This window comes from Neopelma chrysocephalum, unplaced genomic scaffold (genome assembly GCF_003984885.1).
Source record: "Neopelma chrysocephalum unplaced genomic scaffold, ASM398488v2 Primary Assembly neopelma1_147, whole genome shotgun sequence".
In the NCBI taxonomy this organism is placed as follows: domain Eukaryota; kingdom Metazoa; phylum Chordata; class Aves; order Passeriformes; family Pipridae; genus Neopelma; species Neopelma chrysocephalum.
In genome coordinates this window covers 5,095,170-5,115,893 of record NW_020897809.1, presented here as the reverse complement: position 1 = coordinate 5,115,893, position 20,724 = coordinate 5,095,170, and the positions used below count along the sequence as shown (strand labels likewise).

Below are 20,724 nucleotides of genomic sequence, written 5' to 3'. Positions count from 1 at the left end.
AAGAGAGCATCATTTCCTGCATGCTTTAAACAAACATCTGAACCATTAAGATCGTTTCTCTATTCCTCCCCCCCCCAACAAATTTGGCTGAAGAACTTCAGTGCTAAAAATAAATAGTGAAATCTAAACCAACATTTTGTAATTTAAATAGTTTGAGGCATGTGTTTAGTGTGCAGTTGCCTGAACATTGAAGATAATTTATTGCAACTAGGCTTCCTCCTATTTCCTCCTTTTTTGTTTCCTTTTTAGTTTTGCAAAAGCATTTAACTAACCAAGCTGCAGATGTGGTCACTTGTAGGAAAGGCTGATCTAATTTATGAGAAATCTGACATTAAAAAAGTGTTAAACATGTTGAAGGTCAATTTTAGATATATAAGTGGTTTCTTTGCTAGTTTTACTGCATGTGTGCTTGTGGTGAAAAAGGTGTCTTTCCTGCCAAATGGGAAGAATTCCACACTTTTCAGACAGTATTTACAAAGCAGTATATTTATTTTTGTGCAGACTGGTAGACTTCAGTTATTCCCTTCAGGGTGCACGAATCTCAACAAGATAAAAATTGCTAAAAGAGAAAAGTTCTTTCCTAGCTTTAACTTGATGAGTAATTACATAAATTACATAATCATGTACTACCATAGGAAGCACCTCTGTACCTATCCTGGATTCTGACTGGATCTGTATCCACTGGTACTCGTTTGCTTAAGCAAAGATATTACCTGTAACAAAATCTTATTAGAAGTAGTATCAGACAGGCCTTTATTCATATTGTTGAAGCCAAGTTATGCACTGCTGTATCTAGATCAAATGTGCTTAAATACCATACAGACTTAGTCTATCTAGTATGATTTTAGAACACAAGTTATCATATACATGAAAAAGCACTTGTGGTTTTCTGTTATTTTAATGTACTTTTATGCACAATTTAAATAGCTTCCTCACAGGAGGGTGGTGACTTTGTGTCATTGACAGCATATTTTTCTATACTTTGTGTAATCACAGCATAGCTGTGAATGGAATAATTATACCTGTTATGACAACAGTCAGAGAGTGGTTCCTTCCCATGCCATGGACAGGGGGAGTCTGGCTGGCATCCCTGCCCTCCCACAGCTGCTCTGCTGCTGCTGCTTCTCCCTTTACATCTGCAAAGTCCCTCTATTTCTTCTAACCTCCTGCAGCAGGTTAAGGAGATGCCAGGTGGATGCTTGACCTGTCTCATCCCTCTTTCTCTTTGAAAAGAAAAATTCCATATTCCCTTTCCTGCTTTCTAAGAGATGATATGTTACTGTGCATTGCTCGCTCCTTTCAGATCTCGTCCTCTGCCTCCTTTCAGTGGGTTCCAGCTCTTCTGTCCCAGAGTTCAGTTGCCTCAGCCCTTCCCTTTCCCTGCCTGTCTCTGCTCAGCCTTGCTCTTAGTCAGCCTTTGGGGAGGTGCTATTGTGCCGCTGTCCAGCATTGACCTGTCTTGGACCAGAATGTCTCTATCCCTGATAGTAAAAAATAGTAAGAAGTGATTCTCTAAGTCTGTTCTTGCAGTTCTTTCTCTGCAGCATTCCTGGAGCAGGGAAACTTTACTTCACTCTGTGATAGCAGCAATGTAAGGGGCAACGGGAGTGCTACAAATTTCCTTCAATGATCCACAATTCTGACTAGGGCTTATAAACTGGAGCAAGTAGACACCCTGGACACTGATTCTTGTTTGTAAAAGAGTTGAGTTTGATGTCTCTCTGCTTATTCTGTGGGCGGAGTTTTAAAAGATTTAGCTTGTTATTGGTTTTGTTTTTGAACAAACCACTGGAACTGTTGTTGATTAGTCACAAGACTAATTTCTCTTGGAACAGCAAGGTTTATGTTGGCAAACAATAGAGATGCTATCAGAAATTCATTGTGTGGCATTTGCGTAACTGGATAGCAGTCAATTCCATCTGCAGTTCCAAAACACATATCAGAATTGTTTATTCTTAATGTATACACTGAATTTAAAAAGCAATGCAGGGTAACATTGCCTGTGAGACAATTTTGAAGAATTCAAAATTGTATTATTCCAAACTCATGTGCTGACTCAGTGTGGTTTAATTACCATGGCTTCTGTCCACAGTGTGTGATGTTAGGTCAGTCTTGTCACACCAGAATGTTTTATCTGAAATTTCAACAAAACACAGTTTGTTGATACGTTAGTTCTTAGGTCTGTAACAAATGTCCATATCTTTTTGTAGGATCAATGGGTAGGGTAAATTGCAAGGTCCTTTGCATACAATAGTACAGCAAAAATCATGAACATGTGCTGGAGAGACATGCATGAGTTGTTTAGAGGTGAGTTACAAAGGAGAATGATGCAGGCTGGCCTAAAGACTCCAACAGGATTTTAATGGTTTGAGACATTTTGTGCATGTTTTATGAGCTGTTATTGCTCGTGCTATCTAGAGAGGGCTGTAATAGGAGTTTGCAGTTACTTCACCAACTCAGTTCAGTAGCTGTTTTATTAAACTTTCACTGCCTGTACACCTGAAGTCATCTGTAAGTTAAGTAACACAGCCATGAAACCTGTCTACCTGGTTCACAGAGCTGCTTTCAAGTTAATTACATGCTACTTATAGAAAAGACACTTTAGATTCTGTTGCTTGGGGCAAGAATTTCAAGTTGTGCTTTTACAGCAGCTAACACATTCTTAAGAGACCTTCATAGACTTTTACACCTGCAAGTTTCATGGTTTGTGTTGTAAAGGGTAGGTATTCTGCTTATTACAGCTCAATTATTCAATTAATATTTTGAGTTTTTCTGATAATGAAAATAGTCAGATATCTCCCATTTGGAAGGATTTCTTATAATTTCATGTTATCTTTTCACAGAATTGATGTGGTTTTTTTAAAAAAATACTTCATAGGGTCATTCTGTTAATGTTGTAGGGTTTTATTTTATGGATCTTTTTAAGTGCTTTGTAACAAGTTTATTTTTGTTCCGGGTGTGGTTTGTTATTTATAGTAGAAATATTCTGTATATGCTATTAACCTGTCATGCCAGCTCTTTTGCACATACAAACAATACTGAGCTAGAAGCAGCATGTGATGAAGCAGATAGGTCCAATTGTCATTCTCTTAGGCTGAGTTGGATGTTCTGTTATATAGCAGATTTCCTGTCTTTAATCATAGACTGGGTGTTACCTTGTACTCCTGCTGTCATTTACTGTTCTTTTCTTTGTTCAGCAGCAGATGAACTTGACCCCAGTTCAATTTAACTCAAACCAAACTCTGCCCGTTTCTTTGTATTTGTTTTCCCCCACCCCACCAGTGGCTGTTCTTTGAGAACACGTGATGTGAATTTACTGTTTCCTATGACTTTGTTTCAGAAACTTGTAATGGTTAACAGGGTGATGCTGTTGTCCAGTTGAATTTAATGCCACTCAGTCTGAGCAACCAGCATTTTAGAAGCAATTTTTAACTATATATTGGTGTTTTATTGATGCTATACGGTTTCAGATTCGGATGATCCACATGATAGTGGACACAGCTGGCTGCACACACGGACTTGAATTGCTGTTTTGTTTGCTTTCCTTCTTGAAAGCTAATGTTGTGGTTAGAATGTACACAGCAATTAAAAATTAGAGCTGTCTTTAAACTGTGCCACAAATGCATAATAAGATTGATACGATGGTGTCCTCTCTTTGTTGTAGCCTGGAAACAAATTTTCTTATTACAGTAGCAGCCAGCAAAACAGGTCTCCATTTTGCTAGATATCATGTAAACATAATAATAAACTATTCTTTCTAGAAAGAATTTACAAACTAAACATATGTAAGAACATACTGTAACATTTGTTAAATAATGCTAAGTTAAATTTTTTATAGTAGATTCAGATCTGTTGAAACTCTTATATTTCATTCATGGTGACAGATTTTTGTAATTCCTGGGTTCTTCTACATGTTTTGAAATGGACTATCCCATTCTAATTGAGGATGTATGGAGCATTGCATACAATATGATCCTAACATGATTTGAGGTAATGTTCTAAAGATCTGTAAGATGCACATTTAAGAATACTTATTACATTGGTTTTGGTGCAAAAATTGTACTGGTGCTGTTTCTTTCTGGATTGTGGTTAGTTGTAAAGCTTTTCAGAGAAAGTTATTTTTAGTGTTCTTAAAACACTCATAATGCACAATGAGAAAGCAGTTTTAATCTATGTGCCAGCAGACACTTCCAGTCCAAAGCAGTCCAGTAGCCTTGTGAGAAGGTCGTGAAATGAGGGCAGTTATAGCAATCCTAAGAAGATTAGATTGCATGTCCTGACTGGAAGGATACTGGGAGGAGATGAGGGGAACTGCAGCACTTCCTGAGGGTGCTCAGTTGGGCAGTGACTGGTGCAGTTTGGTGAGGCACTTGCTTCTGGACTACTACAATCCTAGAAGTAAAAATAAAAATTATTCTCTTCTCGGTGTCTTCAGAAAACCATGACAAACTTTTCCACATTCCGGGAAGCATTATCTTAGAATTCTCCATGTCATTATCTCTGGGATTATATGTGAGAAACCACAAACCTATGAGTATAATAACACTTGAAATAATTGCACTCCTATATTTAATGCTGGCTGAGGTATTGCCAAATTCTGGTAGCAGAGGATTAGGGTTTCCTGTAGGGGGTGAAAGATGGTTTAACTGACAAGTTAATAAAGAGAAAGTAAAGAATCCTTGAAAAAAAAATTGCAGGCTTATATATAGAATTTATATGTATTTCCTTTGAAAAATAGACTATGTTCTGCTGGACAAGTCTGAAAAGAAGATGCCCAGATTGGGTTTTAGCTCATCCTTAGGTAGGGAAGACAGGCCAACAGCATTTATATTGCCCCAAAATGGAAATGCTTGAGTAAATTTTTTAAGTCTTCTTCTAAAATGTCTGCTTTCTGAAGGGTCTTTGAGTTACCATTTGCTGTCTGCAGAGATGTCACAACTCCTCTTCTCAAAGGAATTGGTGCCTCACTAGTATCAGTTTCACCTTTTATCTTCTTCCTCCGAGCTCAGCAGAAACTTTTTGCTCTGAAGAAAAATTACACCACCTCACTAAGGGCTTGTTCTCTTTAAAAATGAAGTTTGAATTGCTGTGATCTTCCTACCCAAATTTACATTTGTCTTGACATTCTTGCCCACTGGAAATAGGCAGCTGGCAAAAACAGCTCTGTGTTTGTAGATCTGAGCAAGTCACAAAAGATTGAACAAGATAGGGACATATCAGGAGTGAAGTGTAAGGATGCGGGGTATGTGAATTAATTATCTGTGTGTGTATAGATATATATAGTCACAATAATTTACAGGATATAAGATATTTAATAAAAAGTGGAATATTATTGCCAAATAATTTAATTAAAGGAGAAAGAAGATAGCTGTTTTTAAAATTACTTTTATTGTTTGCTCAGGCATAATATCTTAAATCTTCATGTTTATTCATGTCAACTTCTTAGTGCATTTCACATTGTTTTTCCTAATTTTTAAACTACGTTTTTAGACTGAATTAATCTTATGCTTTAACGGACTCTTCAGGCACCTGTAAATAATTTACTAAAACAAAGTTTGAAGCACTTCTTTTGGGGTGGAATTCATCCTTAAGTGACATGTGCAGATGAAATTCTATTGGTTTAGAAGTGAAATGACTCAGCTGCATCCGCTAAAGAGCTGAAATAAGTGAAAATCCCAGATTGCCCTCATACCTTTTTCAGTGCTTAAACTGTTATCAAACAATACTCACCCTCCCTGCACCTGAAAGGTCTAATTCTAGTTTAACATAGAGAATCTAGTAAAAGAAGTTTGCAGGCTTTGCTAAATATATGGCTTGAACTTTGTATCTGTTAATGCAGAAAACATGACAAAAATGTATTCATTGTACTGGTATGTTAAAATGAAACTGTTGACATTCAGCTGTTTTTCTTTGTCCAGTATGGATACTTGCCTGAACTTCTCACACAATTATTACTTCAGTCTTAAACAAACACAGAAGTCTCTTTGCAATAGTAGTGGGAACATATTCAGTCATCTAATATGACTAATCAAGAAGTTTTCCCAAACCAAGAATGCAGGATCTTACACATGCATAGAAACTATTTTAAAAGATAGAGCACTCAGGAAACTTTTCACTGTGTATTTACAGTGTGTGTACAAAGCATTAGAAAAGTTCCAAGATCTCACTTCTCCCTGTATTTGCACTTGTTCTTTACAGTAGAGTCCACATATACTTTAAAAAAGAACCAAATCTCATCTGTCTCTCAGCAGTTTCTTTTTGCTGGTTTCTGAGGATGACTTGTATAAAAGCTGTCCAAAGCTTGTGTTTCAACCACTTGAGATGATTATGGATTCCATTTTTTGGGGTCAATATTCTGCATTGTTTTCTACCTAACTTTATTTAAGCGAAGTTGATATTTATGTGTGTCTGGATTTTGAACAAGGCTACTCAAATGCAGCTGAAATGAATCATAGGCAATCACAAATTTTCATGTAATGTGTATGAAGTTATGTATTTTGGTGACTTGCAGATAAGCATCTTGTGAATCTTAGCTTTTGTTACCTTGAAGAAATGTAACTTAATAAGGTGGCCAAACCAGAAAATTAACTGAGTATATACCAAAGGGAAACATGTACTAGAAAACACTGGTGACCCAGCTGGCAGTTTGAGAGACCCCACTGAAGACTCATTATTAGCAAGTCAGTCTCACTCAGTTGTTCTTGTCTGCAGAATGATTTGGCATGCAAATATAAGAACTCTCAAGGAACTATTATATTTTGCAGTTTGGATTATGAGTCTGGATCCTAATCCTGTCAGTTTATTGACCTCAAGTTCTCAGTCACACTGAGGATCACACACCACTGTGTGTGTCCCCCTTGCAGGAGGAGATCCGCAGGTTCGAAAATCCAAGTGAGCTGGGAAATTTTATGTCATTAAGGTAGCAACAGTCTTATTTCATATTTCTGAGGGAGCAATAACTTCAAGTTGAATGCTTTCTTGATGCTTAAGATACATAGCTTTCAAAACTCCAGCGAAGCAAAGATTCACCAGGTTTCATAGGATGCAGCTGCTAAAGGCTTTCTTATCCAGATTGGAGGAGAATCAAGAAAAATGAAGTTTCTTTTGTCAGTTATATTGAACTACCAGGGATAAAATCAAAGTCTACATTTCCTTGACATCTTCTCACATCCAAACTTTGGGTGCTCTGTCAAGCTCATCTCTGATCCTTTATTCTGGGCTTATTCTAAAACATTCTTTGCTGAATTCTTGCTATTACACTTTCTGTTAATTTAAGAATCCCTGCTTAGCAGATCCCCTAACTTTTCAAATACTAAAAGTTTTTTGTAAAATAAATATTTAAAAGCTCTATCCAGTATCTACCAGCTGTTTAGTTTGCTGAGTCATCTACACTTGGAGATATTTGTCTGCCCTTGAGTTTAAAGCCCCTTGCTGCTGTTTGAGAATTGCACAGGTAGGAGATGGACTGTGTTTCAGTTACTGAGTCTCAAAGCCCCCAAACAGCAACCTTTTATTTTAAAAGCATGATAATGATATCTTTAACTGGTGCCATTCACCTGTTGGCAATATGTAAACCACTTTTGTCTGTTTAAAATATTATTGGAAGCAGTTTATGGGAGCAAACCACAACAGAGATAGACAGGACAATACGGATCCCTCGGCTTCTGACACTTGTAGTCTGCTGCATGACAGGAAGCGAGAGCAAACTGTGTGGCTGCATGGGGAGGAGTTCCTGCCCAAAACTGAAGGAGAGACATAGGGACTCCTTTGTAACAAAGACTTTTCATAGTCACGTTGAATGTTAGGAAACCTCCTAAAATCTGAGTACAATACAAAGTACCTCATGGTGTGGTGCTGCTTTTTTGTGCATTACCAGGTAAGCGTGAATTTGGGGTCGTGGAACTCTTTATTGTTTGTGTGTGTTTAAGTTGAAATTGCACAGATATTGCTTCCAAGCATGCCAGGATTTAAAACAGGGTATTGATTAAACCAAAATTTTGCTTAGCAGGATTGTTTCCTTCTGTAAGGAAAGAAATTGGTTTGGTAACACACTCGGATATTCCCAATGGGATGGAGGACGGTTTATTTTTCTCTCTGTGTTGGTAGTTTGTTGCTGCAGGATGGTGGGTTTAGGTCTTTTGGTTTTGCTTTTTTTATCATACATGTGTAATAATCACCTCTGTCTCCTAGCATGAAAATGAGGATTTTGGCTGATGCTAGGGGAGCATTTATAGCAATATGCATTAGTGTATCCATTGTCAAAGTGAAAGCTGCAACAGATCCTATTTCCAGTGTATTTACAGTGCAGAAGGATTCTGCTCTGCAGCATGGGGATGTGGTAACACCTGGAAAACTGGGTGCTGTTACAGACTCTGCACTTGGGAAAAATGTGCATAGAAAAGTATCAAGACTGATAATAACTGCAGAAAATACAGCCTTTGAAGGAAGTTTAAAAGATTTAGTGCATCTTGTGTATACAAAACCAAGATGTGATATGAGGTGTGAGTACATGTTTGTCTCTGAGTGTGTGGGAACAATTATATAGTGGGCACTTGTTCTCTGTATTTGCCAAGGATAGCACAAGAATAAGCAGGCTTATTTCACAGCAAGGGAGATTCAGGTTAAATATTTTTGGGGTAAATGCTTCCTGATTGTAATGTTAATTAAGCAGTAGAATGAAATGTAGAATTAAAATCTGTAATTTCAAACTTTGTGGCATAAAAACTTTTCAGACCTGTTTTACATGTTGCAATGGTTAGCATTTAGTACTGGGTTGTTCTTAATGATTTGCGTGGGTTTTGATTTTGGGCTGTTAATATGTGAATAACAGTAGCACATTAGGACACAAGTGAACAGATCTCTAACTTTGCAGCTCCAGTCCCAGTTTATAGCATCCTTTTACTTGCTGGAGAACTAGAGAGCTTCCTCTCATTTGAGAAGCAAATCTGTTTCAAAATATTTGTGTCTACATTGACTGAAACTGCACTTTGAAGTTCTTAAAAACATGTGGTAAAGGTGGAGGCCTGAAGTGTGAGGCAAGTCAGGGATATGGAGACCTTATGGCTCTGCACCTGCCTGAAAGGAGGTTGTAGCCGGGTGGGGGTTGGTCTCTTCTCCTAGGTAACAAGTGATAGGACAGGAGGACATGGCCTCAAGTTGCACCAGGGCAGGTTTAGATTGGATCTTAGGGAAAATTTCTTCACAGAAAGGTTTGTCAAGCACTGGAACGGGCTGCCAAGGGAGTGGTGGAGTCACCATCCCTGGTGGGATTTAAAAGTCATGTAGATGTGGCACTGAGGGACACGGGTAACTGGTGGCCTTGGCAGTGCAGGGTTAATGGTTGGACTTGGTGATCTTAGAGAGTTTTTCCAACCAAAATGATTCTGTGACTGTGTTCAAAGCCCTGTATGCTCTTGGATTTGCTGTGGAGAATGAGGCTTAAGTACACTGAACCTTAAGACTGAATTGTTAATGGGGATTATATATGTGTGTGTGTATGTGTGTGTGTTAGGGTTTTATGTTCCCTGTGACAATTTCCAATAGTGAAAGAGATTATCTGTGATAAATTTATTCCACAGAATATTTTTAAGATGTTACCTGGTGTACTTTATGCAGTTCTGACTTAAATCATGTTTAAGAAATGTATCAAAATTTCAGCAGACTTGAAAAGCTTATTAAGACTGTCAGATGAATGAAGAGCTAGTCAATGAATAAAATTAGTTTAATAGACATAATAAAATTGAATTCTCAAGTTTCATTAAATAACTTAAGATTAGGACTGGCTATTTTTAATTGCCACACTGTTAAATTGGTGTAGTCTTTCTGGATGTAATTAATATGCATATTTGCTATGGGTATGTATTTTAGATAAATTTTCACTTGAAAATTTATAGCAGAAGAAAAATAGATGCCAGTTTTCATGGAACACATGGGAAATGCGTGGTTGAAGTAAAACCACACAGATTGTTTAGCCTCTACTAATATTGCGGCGCTCACTTTGAAATCTTTTAAGTTGGGTGCCAATTCCATCTCCTGTTCTATATGCTTTGTCCAAAATAGATATAGTAACATGCAGTTTCACTAAAAGTGGTATTGTTTTTATCTGCAGAAAAATCCATTTTGGGTGCAGCCATTTTCTCTATTCTGTGTGGTGCTGAAGAGCAGCACTTGAGGCACTTACATCAAAAGCCACATGCAGGAACCTGTCTGTGGTTTAAAGGTACAGCAGCACAGTGGTGCTGAGGGCAGGAGACTGGGGGAAGGCAGAGCAGCAGTAGAGAGTTAGAAAAGGATGGAGTGACTGCAGTTTATGCACATCAGCCAGTTGAATGACACATGAAGACCTAGTTTATGGAGATTATTTCATTCTGCTGTATGTGGTTCTGGTGCTGTGCACAGCATCAGTGATCCAACCTCCCTTTTACAATGAGAAGCTTAGTTGGATTTTTAAAAACAAACAAACAATGAAAGCCACAAGCCTAAAAAAAAAAAAAAGAAATCGTGTCATTTGAATGAATCTGCTTTTCAAGTGAGAAAATTTCTTTGTGGTTTTTATTCCAAGAAAAAAAGTCTTCCCTCTTACATGCACAGATGCAGCAGTTTGGGCCTAGAACTGGTTGTTGACAGCTGTGATTAAATGATCAGCAGCAGCAAGTACAGGTCGTTGCTGTCCAGGTAGAGGAAGTCACCATGTGGAAGTGCACAAAACCTTTGAGGACAGAGTTAGAGCATTAAAACACCTCAACTTTGATTATTCTTGGTTTTACAAATAGACCTGTAATAATCTCCCTCCACAACAACATATAAGGCTTGGAGCTGCAACTTCATCACTTCAGATGAAGTTGCCAAAGGCAAAGGAATCCAGGGATTATTTGCATGCTGGCTGATTATGTTATCTGGGGGCATAAAGAACTGGATCTGACAGAACCCAGCTGAAAAGTGTTTGTGAGAAGAACAGAGGATGAATCTAAATAGCATGTGGACTCTTTTGAACTGCATCTTAGTTTTTATTTATATCCTAGGTGAATTTAGTATCCTTAGATATTGACTGTGTTAAATAAAAGCATAATTTACATAGCAGTCTTCCAGTTCTGAGAAAGGATTGTATAACAGAGGTTGCTGTTCATTCATGTAACAAAAACCTCCAATAGAGTAAGAAATAAATGTAACTTATTTAGCTGTGGTTGATTTGGACTTTATAGTAAACTGTGAAGAAGTTTCAGTGTATTTAACTCTGCTCGATTCCCATTACTGATCCTCTCCCCTGTCTTCCAAAAAGGGGAAGGAAGAAGGTTAAATAAAGACAGAATAAATACCAGTCCTCAAACAAAGCTCTGCTACTCCTTGTCCTTACAGCATCCCGTACATGCACACCCATTTCCTGTTGTTAATGTTAAACACATTGAATATAACTTTCATTTCATTGTTCACTTCAGTGTTCATTTTCTATTACATTGACCGGAAAATCTCAAATCCATCACAATAAGCACTGCAGAACTTGGGCTTGCCATGGTGAGAGGAGGGTGAGGAGGAGCTGCCATTTTGGCTGGCAGGGATGGGGAGGGTTCCTCAGAAGGGCTTAAACAGTTTCAGTGGCAAGGTCTTAAGCACCACAGATGACCTCACCTCCCTTTCAGCTTTCTGCTGTGCTGTAACAGACTTAGAGCAGAGTCTGTTTTTTCATTTGTTTGTTTTCCTTGCAACATGGGGAACAAGCAAGTTCTGTTCCTAACACCAGTATCCAGGGCTCCTGCCAGCTGAACATGTGCAGGATGGGAAGTTGGACCTTCCACGCTGTGTCCCAGGCTCGGTGCAGACTCTGCTGTGGGGTCACCTCTGGCTGTTTCTCCCTTAAAAACAATAGAGTTAATGTTTAGATTTTTGTGTCGCTCTTGAGAAAACGAAACCTGGAATGTCTCTGGTGTTCTGAACAGTAGAGGGCAGCGGAAAAATACATGGAAACCAGTTTTATTATGAAACTAATGAATTTTTGATCGCAAGTTCCTTTTGCCAGTGTGACATGAAGAACTGTGATACTGAAACACAGGGTAGCAGGTTCTGTTCTTTTAAAAACATTTAATGTTAGAATACAGTATTCTGAAATTAGGGTCCCAAAAAGCATAAGGCATCGTTCAGCTAAAAAAAAAAAGCATCATGCTTGGGAAAACTCACTGTCAGTGGTACAGCCATGGAAGTGAAAGATGGAACAGGGAGGAAACACTGCTACTGGCATGAAGGTAAAGTGAAAGAGGGCTTTAAAAGATGATGGAAGATCCACCTCTCTCTGAAAGACCTTAAACTCTAGGAAATGAATTATCACTTGTTCGTGCAATTGTAATTGGTTAGCTCAGAACCAAGGACCACACTGAACAGGAAATGAGGGGATTTCTTGCTGGGGATTGCAGAGATGTTTGTGTGATTGATATGATACCTTTCCCTGCTCTATAGATTTCTTTCTAGAACTGTGCATTGTTTCTTTCATTCTACCTCACTTCTTTCATACTTTTTAATATCTGTTTTGTACTATTTGTGCCTCATCACTGGACTCTGTCCTGACTTCAAGTCCTTCATACTCTCTGATATAACTGACTGGGAGCTTGATAACTTTGAGAACATTTGAATGTGATTTGAAATGGAAAACAGTGAAAACTTGAAACATATAACACAGAAGCAACAGCAGATGGAATTATTGGAGTCATTAAAGGAATAAATATGGTCTTGGCAAGAGGTACTTTTTGAGGCTTTTTAAGAGAGAGATCAACATGTCAGTTGGATGGGTGTGGACGCACTGACAAAGTAAAAAAAAGATGAGAATTCTAGTGTCTGAATATTCTTTTTAAATATTCTTTTGAACTTAGCAGCTTCTGTACCGGTTAGGGATTTAAGAATTAGAAGGGTGCACAGAAGAGCTCATGCATATTTGTATGTACACATGTGGATGTTGCTGATAAAAAAAGAGAATTTATAAACCAACTGGATTTTTTTCTTTTTTAAAGGAATCTTGTATAAAACCAGTGTGAGTAGAAATTCAAATGGAAATCTTGATTATTGTTGTGATTTGGTGTCTTTCTATAAAGAAAATGATGGTGTGCTGCTGCCTTACTCCCAGCTGCTTCAACACAGACTGTGATTCCTAAGGCCATCAACAGGCTTTTGATGTGAAAGTTCCTTGTAGATTTAAAGTGCTCTCAGCTGGCTAAGGAGATACTGATTGCTTTTTAAAATTAAAAGAAAAAAAATCATGTAATAGAGCTGCTTGTCATGCAGACATAATCCACCCTTTGGAGGGTGACTTGAACCTTTTCTGGCCTGTGATATTTGACTTTTTATTAAATATTTGGTCAGTTTTCTCTCCTCCTTCCACATTAATCCCTTTTGGATTTTATCTTTTACTCTAATTGATTTCTTGAAATTATTTTTCTTTGATTGGTTTTGGTTTTTAACAGTCTGATGAAGACACTGTTCCTGATAAAAGTGTACCATAAACTGGAGAGCAGCATAAAGCCCAGAACAGTGAATCCCTTCCTGCCTTTTTGTCAACAGTAAAAGTGATTCAAAACTTTGTTAGCTATGGTTTTCCCTGTTCTGTGTTATTGCAAATTACGTGTGTGTGTGTATACTTATATATGCACATGTATATATTTTTATATATTAGTGTATATATATGCACTTCTACCTACTTCCATTCATTGAGATCTTATAACTCCATTATTTACAAAATTATTTTCTTCCAATTAGCAATCCTGAAGTGTTTTCAGATGTATGTTCTAAAAAGACTGTTTTTAAAATATTTTCATATGAAAGCAATCTGAAATACAAACTAATTGCATGGTTTCCAATTTTTCTGGGTTTTGGACTTTTTGTTTTGGGGGGTGGGGTAAATCTATTTCAGTAGATTGAATGGATCCTCATTTGTTAAATGGATTTCTGTACCATAAAAAAGGCTTAAAAAGTCAGTTATTTTGTGTTTGATTTTGAAATGAGTCTGTCTGTGACTTAGAAGGTCTAAGGGTATGATGTGCCTATGCAAATACATTGTCTTGAATTGTTATTTATTTTTATACCAGTCTGTGTGCAGACACATTTCTAAACATTTAGAATGGATAATTAACAAAAGTCAGCAATTCTTCTGAAAAGCATTTCCTTCCCTGTCACAGGATGGGTTTTGTCAGGCTATTTTTGTGCATCTTTGCATTTCATTTCCCAGTTGGTAAAATATAAATCTGTGGATTGGTAACTAAAACCCTGTGATGAGGAGGATGTTAATCCAGCCTTCCTATAACAATGCCTTATTGCTTTAATTCCTTTAATTAAATCACTGCTTTAATGTGTAATTGAATATTTTACCTTCTCATCTCCTGTGAGATAATTATGGAAAGCAACTCTTTCCTGCTATGTTAAGGCCAGGAAGTATCCTGTCTCTGTAACTATGGATGTAGCCACAGCCTTTCAGGCAACAGTATCACAAATTTTAGGATTCAAACTTGTGATAAGAGAAGTTTTCTCGGAGGTACCCGTTCAGATGCATGTAATGCACCTGTGTGGTCCCTCAGAAAACACAGACACATTTCTAATCAGAACATATACTTGCTACTTTTTTTCCTGCAGATGTGTCCCCCTTTCTTAAGATCTCCAACTACTGTGCAAGAAAGGGGAGTTATTGAAGTGTTTCAAGCTTTCCTTTTTTCCCAGCAAGTCAAACAGCTTCATAATGTTTTCCAGTTTATTTGATTCATGTATTTACAAATTCTGATAAAGCAACACTCTGCAGGTGGCATTTGTCCCTTGCTCACAGCCTGATGGGAGCAATCCCAGATTTTGTGTTCGGTGTACCCATGCAGTGCTGCAGGTTGGCATTCTCATGGAAGACACGTGCACTGGAGGTGGTGAGTGACTGTGGCTGGGATAAGGACACTGGAGTTTTCCTGGGGGGTGTGACACACACAGGGCTCCATCACCCGCCTCTGGATTTGTCCTGAAGCTGTTCCACTGTGCTCAGGGGGCTTGGGAAAGGAATACACATGACAGTGGTGAGATCACAGTGCAGTGAAGTTTGTATTGCTTGATGTGCCATGTGATTTAAAACATCAAATGGAGAGCAACATTTAAGGGGTGATTTCCTGGAACGTGGGACATTCAGAGGTCAGCTGCACTGTGCTATGGCAACTGAGACAGGACTTGTAACTCCTTTGGGGAAAAGCTTCTCACAAAGAGCAGGGATTAATTTAATGAGCACCTTATGCTCCCTGCACAATATCTACTGCAATCTTTGCTTCTAATCCACTTATTATGGGCAAAGAAATTTATCTGGTAGCTCAATTATTGGATTTTTTTTTTTTGCCATGGTGTTCCCCCTCCCCCTTATACAATGGTGATAGCCCTTGAAACTCTCAGAAAATTTAAAACATTGATCTTGCCTGCAGTGGTTAATATTTAACAATTTCTGTATGAAATTACACGTCTTGCCTAATCACTGAGACAAACTTACTGAGAACATAAGAAGTATAATATTGCAAGCTTCCAGATAACAAGAATAGTACAGTACATGTGTTGTTTGGTAGATTATTTTTGTGTGTGTGTGTGTATAATTTTTCAATAAGTAGAATATTTGAAATACAGTGAGGAGTGATCCTTTGATTAGCACAATGAAGTAAGAGATAGAGCAAGAGATCTCCTTTGTGCAGGGTGTCCCACACTTAATATGTAATTGCTTTTCTTAGACTTTCCCTGTCTTTTCATTGCTTTTGGTCTGTACATCATAGGTGATACTGATTTGTTCCTTGTGGCTGTTTGGATATTTAGTTGTATAACCACAGAGGTGGTCTCTAAATAAGATATGAGCATGTTAATTACTCCTAATTACATTTTGTCCAGAATAGTTTTGCCGTGGATGCTTGTCCTCATGGACGCTGCTTTGTCCATGATACCTCTGTGTTTTGGACCCATTTGAATGTAGCAATTAGAAGCCCAGACATAGTTGTTTTGTAACTTGCCCTCTCCAGTAAAAGGGTTGTCCTGCCTCTTTCAAGTTCACTTTAATCCTGTAGCCTTGCCCAGTGGGCTTCTATTTCATATTATGTAATTTATAGTCTCAATCTGCTCTCATTAGAGTTGGCCTGTGTTGGAAATGCCACCTTCTGTGTTAATCTGTAGCCATGTGACTGCAATAAGAGTCTTTTAATCAGTTATTTAACAAAGGAGCTACCTATTTGTTGTGTGTGTGGTCATTTGTTACACTCCATTAGCAATGAAATTGAGTCTATTCCATTGTAGAAAGCATTTGTTGTAGTTTGAAAATGCATACGATATATTTTAGACAGAGAATTTTATTTTTTTTTCTAATTTGACCTGCCTGTAGAGTATTGGGAGCACATACTCTAATCAAGCACCAAACTTACCTTTTTTTCTCTCTCTTTTTTTAATTACTATACTGCTTTTGGAATTAACTTCTATTTTTTTGTTGTTTTGTTTTTTTTTCTAATATTTTGTAGACTGAGGCTTAGGTTAGAACCATTTTTATACTTCTGTCACTAAAGATATCAGACTAAAAGCAACACCAACTCAAGCTGTGAATGCAGTTGCATCCTGTCCATCTGTATACTAGCATTATAAGTTAGACTCAGGTACACCAGATCCATGCACCATTTTAATTTATCCTTATCTTGTAGAAATCTGTATTCCAAATCTAAACACCCTTCATTTTTATTTAACTTGTGACCACTGTGTGGGAGGGCTGGTACATTTTAGTTCAATAATTTCTGTTTTATGAAATAAAAACTCAGTGTAGACTTCAATAGAATCAATAAATCTATTTTTTTTTTGAGTAAAACTAAAGGATGCTCACATTTGTATTCACAGAAGTCTAATTAGGTTTGAAAAATAGTCTGCAACACGTTCACTGGGATCTTAGGAAATGCTACCCTTTGGGCAACGGACTGACCTGATAGATTTCATCCTTGTTGTGTGTTTTTCACAATGAATTCACACTGGCAAACCCTTGAATACTAATTCAGATTAGTTTATCATGTGGGGGAAAAAAACCAACCTTATAAAAGACTGATACAGGGTAAGCAAATATACTCAGTATTATTTCAGATATTTCTGTTTGTTGCTCAGTGTGGTCTGGTCCAGAAATTTCTGTGTTCTAGTCAGTCCTTTAACTTGTTGCTAAAAATCTGAACTGTAATGGTAAAAGGGATTTGATTACACTGAGTCTTAGGGTGGAGAATTACTTTTCATTAAACATTTCTCACTGGGTAATGTGGTGACAGAACTCCTGGTCCAGTTTCTGGATAATAACGATGTTAAAACCCAGCTCTCACTGACTGAAATTATTGTCAAAAAAAAACTGTGAGAAGTTACTTAGTTACTTCCTGCATTTAAATATGATTACACAAGTCAAAGATCTGCTGAAAACTAGTGAGTAAATATAAAAGTTTTCAACACCTACAGTTTAATTAAAAAAAACATGAAATCAAAACATCTGGATTTTGTGATAAATATTCCTTATCCGTGTTCATCAGAGAAACAGTTCTCAGAAACCTTATGCTTGACCCAGAAGATTCAGTAGTTGTTTCACTGGCTTGATGGAATAAAACCTCCAGGCTTCACAAGAGCTGGGAGCATGGGTACTGTGGGGGGGAGACACAGTTTTTTTTCTCTCTCTGTTTTTTTAATAATTAAAAAAATACCTGCATCATGTGCAACTTGTGCCTGGTAGCTGAGCTTGCACCATCTCATAGTCTGGGAGCTCTGTATGGCATCTGTGTGGGGTTTTTTTGCACCCTAAATTGCTCATCTTTGACTCCTGTAGACTGGAAACTCTGATGTGTGAATGCTTATCTCTGGCTGGCAGTGGAAGACAACACAGCTGGATAAATAAGAATCCTGTATTCTGTCACTTCTCTTGTTTCCTGAGTCTTCCTACCTGGTAGAAAATGTAGAGGTTTGCTAAATGGAATGTCATACTTATTTGAAGGCATGACTATGAATCTTGTGATGAAGCTGTGAAATGACACAAGGGAGGGTGTGCCATTTGCAAAACCCAAACCTGAATATAGAGCAGAAACGCAATCACTGACATGGAGAGTGAAACCCAAATACATGCTAAGGTAATTCCTGCAGTACATTTCACCGTTTATCCTCACTATATTGACTATCTGGGAATAGTACTTGATTGCTGAATCTGTTTTGAAAATCTTAAGGCTAGCCTTTCAACACAAAATATGAGTTTCTCCTCCTGACAGTCTCATTAGTTACAGAAGTTCGTATCAAGTGCCGAAGTACAATTTACAATGTGGAATAATTACTTATGCTTTTAGTTTGAACTAAGTTTCTTAACTGAAGAAACTGAGCAGAAAAAGGAACAGCATTTAATTTACTAATGTGCTAGTAGGTAGCTTTTCAACTTGTGAAAATAGAATTTATACTCACATACGTGATAATTATAATAATGATCAGAGAAAATAATTAACTATATATACACACTTGTATTTATGTATATGACTTCATTATGTGTACTTGTTTCAGGATCAAGCTAATGGTAGTTGGTATTATCAAAACTGAGCTTTTCTTTTGTTTTGTTTTACAGAAAAAACGAAAACAGAGTACTCAAGATGAAGATACAATCAGTATCTGCAGCCTGGATACAAGTGTGAGTAATTTCATTTTCTTTTTTGCCTTTCCTTCCCAACCCCTTAAACTAAAATATGGTTATTAGGGGTACTCTGAAATAAACCCATTCATCTTCTCAGCTGTATTGTTTTCATACATAACATGAATAAGTTGTTCTGCTTATTATGAAAAAATTGAATTTGCTGTATTACTGCTCTCATTTTCTGTGATAATATTTTTAAAAGAAAAATGAAAAGTTATAATGACAGTTTATTGTAAAGTAGCAAATCTCTTACTAGTAAATAATTATCAGGATAAAAGGGAATTTTGAATGCAGGACTTAAATCCAAACCTTCTATGCATTTGCATGGGTGTATGAGAAATTTTATCTCAGTTGCCAGTGGTGGTTAATGCTGCTGCTGTGAAACTGTGTCGTGTGACGATAAGATTGTAAGACCTCTGTGTGTCACTGCTGAAGTGATGTGCACATCACATCCAGCTCTGCCACCCTGTCACACGCTTCAGATGTGAAGGCAACACCAGAAAACACATTTTATAAAAGCCACACAATTTATAAAGTGTCTACTTTTCAGTACAAATATTCTGACTTGTGAATTTTTTAGTTGTTTCTGTAAGTAAAGATGAAATATTTACTTGTTTCATAATTTAAAAATATGACTACAGTGACACTACAGTAATTTTTAGCTTCTTTTCAAAAGTAAGCTATAAGGACGAAACTCTTCCTGTTGATTATAGTGGATGTTGAGTCCAAGTTTTAATGAGGGTAATTATGCAATGAGGGTAAACTGCAATGTGTGTTGTTTTTTGTGTAAAGTTGTACATAAAGGTACACTGGCAGTTATCATTTAAAATCCATGGGACTAAAATAGATGTAGGAAAATGTACCATTCCTTCTGTTCAGTGTTTTCATCAATATTTTCAGTGCTTTGTTTACAGTCAGCTGTTGAACCAGTTTTCCCTCTCTGTAGCCTCTCATGTAGTACAGAGAGAAAAAGTAAGTTTAAAAAACAGAGAATAAACACTGCTTGTTTAAACAGTTTTATTTATTAGCACGTGTCAAAGCTAGTGCTGTGGTTTCTTTAGTGGTCAAATTTTCATTTTGGTTTGAAGTATATGTGTTCTTTGAAGAAGCAATTACACTGAAGGGCTCACCTGCCTGGATGGCTGCAGACAAGTGCAAGCTCTTGCAGGCATTTCGAGTGAGCTGGGTAGAATCCAGCACCGTTCTGGAAATCATAAACCCACAGTAGCCTGACCTTGTCTGTGAGCTAATACTTTAATGTTAGTTAATCCCATTAGACCTTACATTGGGCCCAACTTCAAAGGAATTGTGTTTCCTTTAAAGGAGTTTTAAAGGAATTGTTATTCTTCAGGGAAAATTCAAAATTGTTGACTATTTATTATTATTATTATGGACTAATTGATAGCTTGTTAGATGCATTACTCTGATCTGGGATGGAAAATGCTGGGTTTAACGATTTTTATGTTTCTGTAAAGTGTGTATTTTATTCTTCTATAATTAAGACAGTTATGTCAAACTCTCTTGTGTAGAAACTGTTATCCTGCTGTAAAAATACTCAGATGAGTATAGTTTTGTTTTGACCAGTAGCTAAAGATGTAAATACTGTTTGAAAGGTACAATTTCTGTTAATATAAGAGGAGGGTGATTTACCTCTTAATTTGGCCCACAGAAACACAAACAGAAAGCACTGAGCAAAGTGAGGCTCGTGAGTTACTGATAAGCAATAGATATGGCAATAACAATAACAATGTCCTTCATTTCCAGTCATAAAATATGACTTAAAATTTATAAAATGTTATTTCCTTGATACTGCTTTTCTGCATAACCATTATTATTATTTGCAAGGCAAGTGAACAGAAACATGAATCAGAGAAAAGCTAAAACTATGAACTGAATGTTTCTGAACTGATCTCTGAGACAATGACTAATAAAACTACTGAATTTGGATTTTCATGACAAGATTTATAAATCCTACTAAAAAGGGATCTTGTCAAACAAAGGTGTGGAAGGCTGGTAAGAAAACTGTTCCCCCTGTCTTCAATGCAGAACTTCACTACTTAAATTTAAAT

The 20,724-nt window shown here is 37.2% G+C and overlaps 1 protein-coding gene across 3 annotated transcripts in view; it reads left to right on the top strand.

Annotated features, from left to right (window-relative positions):
- The window catches only part of ARHGEF3 (Rho guanine nucleotide exchange factor 3), a 113,917-nt gene that overhangs the window by 38,069 nt on the left and 55,124 nt on the right, over positions 1-20,724 (top strand). For 2 of the 3 annotated variants that reach the window (XR_003536980.1, XM_027700759.1), the window contains exon 4: positions 18,590-18,652. Coding sequence is in view for 2 of the 3 variants with exons in the window: in XM_027700759.1 (XP_027556560.1) it covers positions 18,590-18,652 (63 nt within the window). In the remaining variant the exon portion in view is untranslated. Of the gene's footprint in view, positions 1-7,828; positions 7,877-18,589; positions 18,653-20,724 lie in introns of those variants that run through there. The other variant, XM_027700760.1, reaches the window with a different exon arrangement.